General features: G+C 46.4%; 1 protein-coding gene across 1 annotated transcript; it reads right to left on the bottom strand.

The window, feature by feature from the left end:
- Window positions 1-1651: 1651 nt before the first annotated feature.
- CFAP97D1 (CFAP97 domain containing 1) lies at window positions 1652-5450 on the bottom strand. The gene is made up of 6 exons (XM_086687430.1): window positions 5244-5450; window positions 4424-4494; window positions 4036-4154; window positions 3074-3197; window positions 2279-2335; window positions 1652-1780 (listed from the first exon to the last, which is right to left on the bottom strand). The coding sequence occupies exons 1-5, from the start codon at window positions 5365-5367 to the stop codon at window positions 2288-2290; spliced, it is 486 nt and encodes a 161-aa protein (XP_086543556.1). The 5' UTR covers window positions 5368-5450; the 3' UTR covers window positions 1652-1780; window positions 2279-2287.
- Window positions 5451-6036: the final 586 nt, after the last annotated feature.

The raw sequence follows: 6036 nt of genomic DNA, 5'->3' as shown, positions 1-6036 counted from the left end.
AGGGCTTGAACCCACAAAGTGCGGGATCATGACCTGGGCCAAGGTCAGACGCCCAACCGACTGAGCCACCCAGGTGCCCTTCTTATTTTATTTTTTATTTATTTTATTTTATTTTTTAATTATTTTTTAATGTTTATTTTTGAGACAGAGAGAGCATGAACAGGGGAGGGTCAGAGAGAGAGGGAGACACAGAATCCAAAGCAGGCTCCAGGCTCCGAGCTGTCAGCACAGAGCCCGACGCGGGGCTGGAACTCACGGACCGTGAGATCATGACCTGAGCCGAAGTCGGACGCTTAACCGACTGAGCCACCCAGGCGCCCCGAGTTCCTTTTTTTTTTTTTTTTAATTTTTTTTTCAATGTTTATTTATTTTTGGGACAGAGAGACAGAGCATGAACGGGGGAGGGGCAGAGAGAGAGGGAGACACAGAATCGGAAGCAGGCTCCAGGCTCTGAGCCATCAGCCCAGAGCCAGACGCGGGGCTCGAACTCACGGACCGCGAGATCGTGACCTGGCTGAAGTCGGACGCTTAACCGACTGCGCCACCCAGGCGCCCCCCGAGTTCCTTTTAAAATAGACTTACCATACAACCCAGCAATTGTATTCTTGGGTACTTATCCCAAGGAAGTTAAACTGATTTTCATGCAGACCCATGGAACAAATATTCATAGCTGCTTTATTCGTAATAGTCCAAAAAGCTAGGAACTACATCTTGTCAGTTATGCAAGATGCTAAAAAAAAAAAAAAAAAAAAAAAAGGATGCTAACTTGTGGAGAAGGCTGGGTGAAGGGTGCGGAAGTACCCCACTCCCACCCCATGCTTTATTTGCAACTTCCTGTGAATCTATTTTAAATTTTTTTTTAACGTTTTATTTATTTATTTATTTATTTATTTATTTATTTATTTATTTATTTTTTTCAACGTTTATTTATTTTTGGGACAGAGAGAGACAGAGCATGAACGGGGGAGGGGCAGAGAGAGAGGGAGACACAGAATCGGAAACAGGCTCCAGGCTCTGAGCCATCAGCCCAGAGTCTGACGCGGGGCTCGAACTCACGGACCGCAAGATCGTGACCTGGCTGAAGTCGGACGCTTAACCGACTGAGCCACCCAGGCGCCCCGTCTGTGAATCTATTTTAAAACAGTTTATTTATTTGTGATGACAACACTTAAGATCTACTCTTTCAAAATAAAAAGTTTAAACAAAGTCAGGCTCAACCCCAGCATGACCAGTCACAGCAGTCAGGGAATGTTGTCTTGCCATATGTTTTGAGATACGTTTGACATTTTCACTGTGGCCGCCCCCTTATAAATGAACAGAGTACACGGAAACTTCAATGAAGCATTCTTTTCCAATTCTGTGTATTCACAGAGAAATGGCATTTGTTCTCTGTGTTGTCAGGACCTTAATCTTATCACGTGCTTCTGTTTTCCATTTTGACAGAGCTGTGTTTGTGGCTGGGTCATCTTACCCCGCCTTCCTCCCCTCTACGATGGTGGTGATGGTGTATGCTTCTCTTGCTTTCTCTCTCATAGACACTTCTTTTCATAGCCCCAAATAAAAATGGTTGTATCCTTCCTTCTGCCTGCCCCACTCTGTCTCCATTTTGGGATGGGACTTAAAGCCTTCAGGTACCTTAAATGTAACTTACTCATTTTATGTTCCAAGCTTTATTGTAGCATCCTAGGATTGAGCATTCAGCCACTTAGGAGTGTTTTGAGAGTCTAAGCAGCTAAGAAATCCTAGGGCTTTCTCTTGTATCTTTTCCACTGTGAGTAACCTTGTATTCAGGGGAAAAGAGAGGGAGAGAAATAGAGACACATTAATTACACAGACCTATTCCTTGGAAAGCCTGCGTGTCCATTTATCCTTCTCCCCAGGGATAAAAAAAAAAAAAAAAAATCCCAAACTTGGCCATTACTAATAAAGTTAAATAATACAAAATGCCAACACAACGGTACTTTTGAACAGTGACAGAGACATATAATTCAACTTTTGGCACAACAGTAAAGCCACGAGACCTCCTGTTTATGTTTTATTGGAACAAATCACTTCCCCTTAAGACTCACATGAAGACTCAAAAGCTGATGACAAAAGCCAGTCATTTCCTACTCATAGGGAGAGAAGACACAGCCCTAAGTTCCCTTATACTAACAGAAGAGCAAAATCCATCCCTTTAACTGGGCCCCTTGTTCTTCATCTACACAGTTCTTAGGGCTTTGATATCAACTGTGATCACTGTTATTTCACAGTAAGAAGCAGCCATGGGAAGACATACCTATTCATCTCAGGAGAGAAGATATTTTGTTGTATTTCTGATATAGCGCCTTGAATTCTTGAAAGAAAAAAAATCAGAGAGAATTATGTCAGTGCCAGGGGGCTGGTGCTAAAGTGGAAGGTCTAGGGGCGCCTGGGTGGCTCAGTGGGTTAAGCGTCCGACTTCGGCTCAGGTCATGATCTCAGGATTTGTGATTTCGAGCCCCGCGTCGGGCTCTGTGCTGACAGCTCGGAGTCTGGGGCCTGCTTCCGATTCTGTGTCTCCTCCTCTCTCTGCCCCTCCCATGCTCCTGCTCTCTGTGTGTCTCTCAATAATAAATAAACGTTTAAAAAAATTTTTTTTTAACTTGAAAGTCTAACTCCTAAGGCTGGCTTAGAAAAGGCTTACAGACCAAAGCCAGGGAGTGGGGGTTTTTTAAAAACACCGCAGATGCCTTTTTTCTTTTTTTCCTTCTTGAAGGGTCATTCCTAAATGAAGGAAATCAACCGCACACTGAATGGTATACCCTTCCTCCTCTCTGATTGTACGTTTGGCTTTCCTCAATGAATTAAAGCCTGAAGGAGGACGCTACGAGGTATTTTTTTCTGAAACTGACGCATAGCAGCTTTGCTACCAAGGAGGGTGGCTTGCTCCTGTCGTTAGCTTTGTTTGCTCTGGGTAGCTTCCCTTTTACCGATTGTTGCATTTCTCATGATCGCTCCCTCAGCCACTCAGGGGTCTCTTCTGAGACCGACTCTACTCTGAACACAGACGAACTCTGTGTGTGCGAGGGAATAGGGCGGAGTATCCACGTGCCTGCCAATCTATCTCGGATGATCTGCGGTCATAGTGCGGTTTTCGATCGCCAAGCCTCTTCAGAATGCCCTGGTTTTCCACGGTGATTCTCACTAGCTCCCGGTTTCTTGTTTCTCTGTTCAAGCTGAAAAACACAAAATCCTGAGATGGTTGAAGAATAAAATACCCCTCTCAGATGAAGTCGTGATGTCATAAACCCAGGCTGCCTAAGCGCAGGGAACACACTGTCCTGCTGATCCCTGAGGCCCCATATACCTGTTGAAATCGACTACACTCTGGCGAACGTGCACAGCATTGGTAGGTTTGTATCAGTGGTTTTTCAACCCTGATGTCCGCTAGAAGATTCTACTTTTTTGGTCTGGGGTGCAGCTTGGACATTGGCATTTGGTAGCAGCACCCCAGGAATGGTTATGTGAAACCAGGACTGAGAATGTCTGGTTTATGTCATGGGGGAAGGGGCTTGCCTATGGATACATCACAAAGGGCCAGGGACAAGTTCTGCTTTGCTTCTTTTCAGCTTTCAACTATTTCAGATATACAAGGAAATATATATATATATATTTCATCATTTATATATATATATATTTCATCTCTATTCATAGCACTTAGCACATAGTAGTTGCTCAGGAAATATTTGAGGAACCGATCCTTAAGAACGCTGTGCTTCAGAGTCCCACCTCTGGTCACCATTTGACAAAACTATGCGGTATTTTCCCATGACAAACTCTGAATAGGACTCCAAAAAGTCTCTTAGATGCAATAAAAGTTAGGAGTCTTTAATGCTAGAGGAAGGTCCCTCTTTTGAGTAGTTTCTATTCCCCTTAATCTGGTCTCTCCAGCTTACCCGTCAAGATACCTTCCTTCGAGTCCTCCTCCTGCTCAGGGGAAACTCGCACTAAAATTCAACGAGGGGCAAGTCAATTCTGACTTTCCAAAAATGAAAAGGGGAGAAAGAACACTACCTCTTGGAAAAATATTCGTTCCAACAATCCACCCTGGCAGGACCGCGATGGGCGTTTGCGATTTTCTGACACAGTTGCTTGTTTTCATATTCGATTTTGTCGATTCGCTTTTGTTCACCCTGGTAAGAAACCACACCCCAGCATGGTGACATCGTCCAACACCCAACGGCTCAGGATCACCGTCCTCTGGGATGGTGGGGGAGGGGCAAATTGGGGGCCACCATGGAGACGGGGAGCAGAGCACAGGAAATGGCTGGTGTGCAAGGGGAGGGGAGGAGTGACAAATCTCTGGGTTAGGTGGGTATTTATGAGGCTCTGGGAAGCTGGACCCCTTCAGGACATAGATAAAGATCAGTCAAGTACATCTGCAAATGGCAAGAACAAATACCTGTAGTTTGCTCAGTTTTAAAATGTGATGCGTGTGTGCCACCGGAGGTTTGGTATCGACAGTAGGCTTCACTAGAGAAGGATAAAAGAGAGCCACGTTACGACACAGGAGTCCCCTCAGCCACCTCGGAAAACCCACTCATTCTAAATGACCGTCCGACTAATACACATTACGATTTTGAATTCCGACATTACTCTAGTTCAGGAAGTTTAACTGTCCCAAGCTGACATCTTTGATGAGTTTTTTAGCAGACGTGAAAGAACGTGAGGGCGGGAACAAGTAAAACGTAGAGATCAATGTTCTTTGCACCCAGTGAAAGAGCCTCTCCCGGGGTGCCTGGGTGGCTCAATTGGTTAAGTGTCTGACTTCAGCTCAGGTCCTGATCTCACGGTTCGGGAGTTCAAGCCCCACATCAGGTTCTGTGCTGACAGCTCAGAGTCTGGAGCCCGCTTCGGATTCTGTGTCTCCCTCTCTCTCTGCTCCTCCCCTGCTCATGCTCTCTCTCGGTCTCAAAAATAAATAAACATTAAAAAAAATTAAAAAAAAAAACAAAACATCTCTCTCATCCTCCACAATAGGACTAGCCTGTGGGAGCCTCTCTAGTTTTCTCGGGCTTTAACGAGTTTAAATGAGCATTTCCGTCCACTGGACTCCGGGTGGAAGATAAATTTTGTCACTGACGCTGTTCTCTTGACCCAACCTAGCAGATACGGCCACATCACTGCAAAGCCCTGTCCTGGTCTGGTTTACCGTCAATCTCTCTAAGGTGGACCCTTCCAGAACCCCTAATCACAGTGTCCTGCCCCAATGGCCCACATACCTATTTGTATCCTATTCTTGTGAAATATGTAGTGGCCAAAGTCCAGTTTCTTCCTGAAGGTCGTGCTCTGCCTGTGATTAGAGACGATTACAGGGTAGGCGAGATAATCCAGGCAATTGTTCATCTTCTCTTCCTAGTCTCACTTCAGAAATGAGGCACTCAGTCTCCTCTGTGAGGTCCTTAGCGGTCCCCGTGACATGTTGTCATAGTTACCCAGTTATGACATCAGGGACGGGTCTTGGGGAAGGAAGAGGAGTGGCGGAGCATGCCTGGCCACCCCTGGGCTTCTGCTTGAAAGCTAATCTAGGTCCAAGTCAAGATGAGGGGCGAGACTCAGAAGCTTGCTCTCCCACCTGCCTCGAGGGCAGATGCTGCCAGCACTACGGGAAAAGGCGTGGTGCGCTGGGAGGGGTGGGAAGGCTCCGGGTGGGGGCTGGGGTGGAGGAGTCCAGCCTTGGTTATACACCTTGGGCTCTAAGCTAACTAGTCTCCACCGTGATGGATCCCCTGGAGCCGTGAGACCACCAGCTTTGGGGGGGAAGGTGAAAGATGGCCTGAAGGATAATCTCATCCAATTTCTTCCTTTTGCAGATGAGGAAACTGAAGTCCAGAGTCACAGCCTGATTTGCTGCTCAAGAACCGAGTTAGTGGCAGGGCTGGACTCAGGATGAGGTTTCCTGAACTCCCAGGACATCTGGTTTTGGGTGGGAGGCGTAAGGGTGGGTGTGGGTAATCTGCCGTCGGCAGTGGGGGAGAACAGAGACCGTCGTCCGCTCTTAGTGGGATCTCGGCA

This window comes from Puma concolor, chromosome E1 (genome assembly GCF_028749965.1).
Source record: "Puma concolor isolate L17-30 chromosome E1, mPumCon1.1.hap2, whole genome shotgun sequence".
Taxonomy (NCBI): Eukaryota; Metazoa; Chordata; class Mammalia; order Carnivora; family Felidae; genus Puma; species Puma concolor.
Note: the sequence above shows the minus strand (reverse complement) of the source record. Positions and strands in the feature narration are given on the sequence as shown.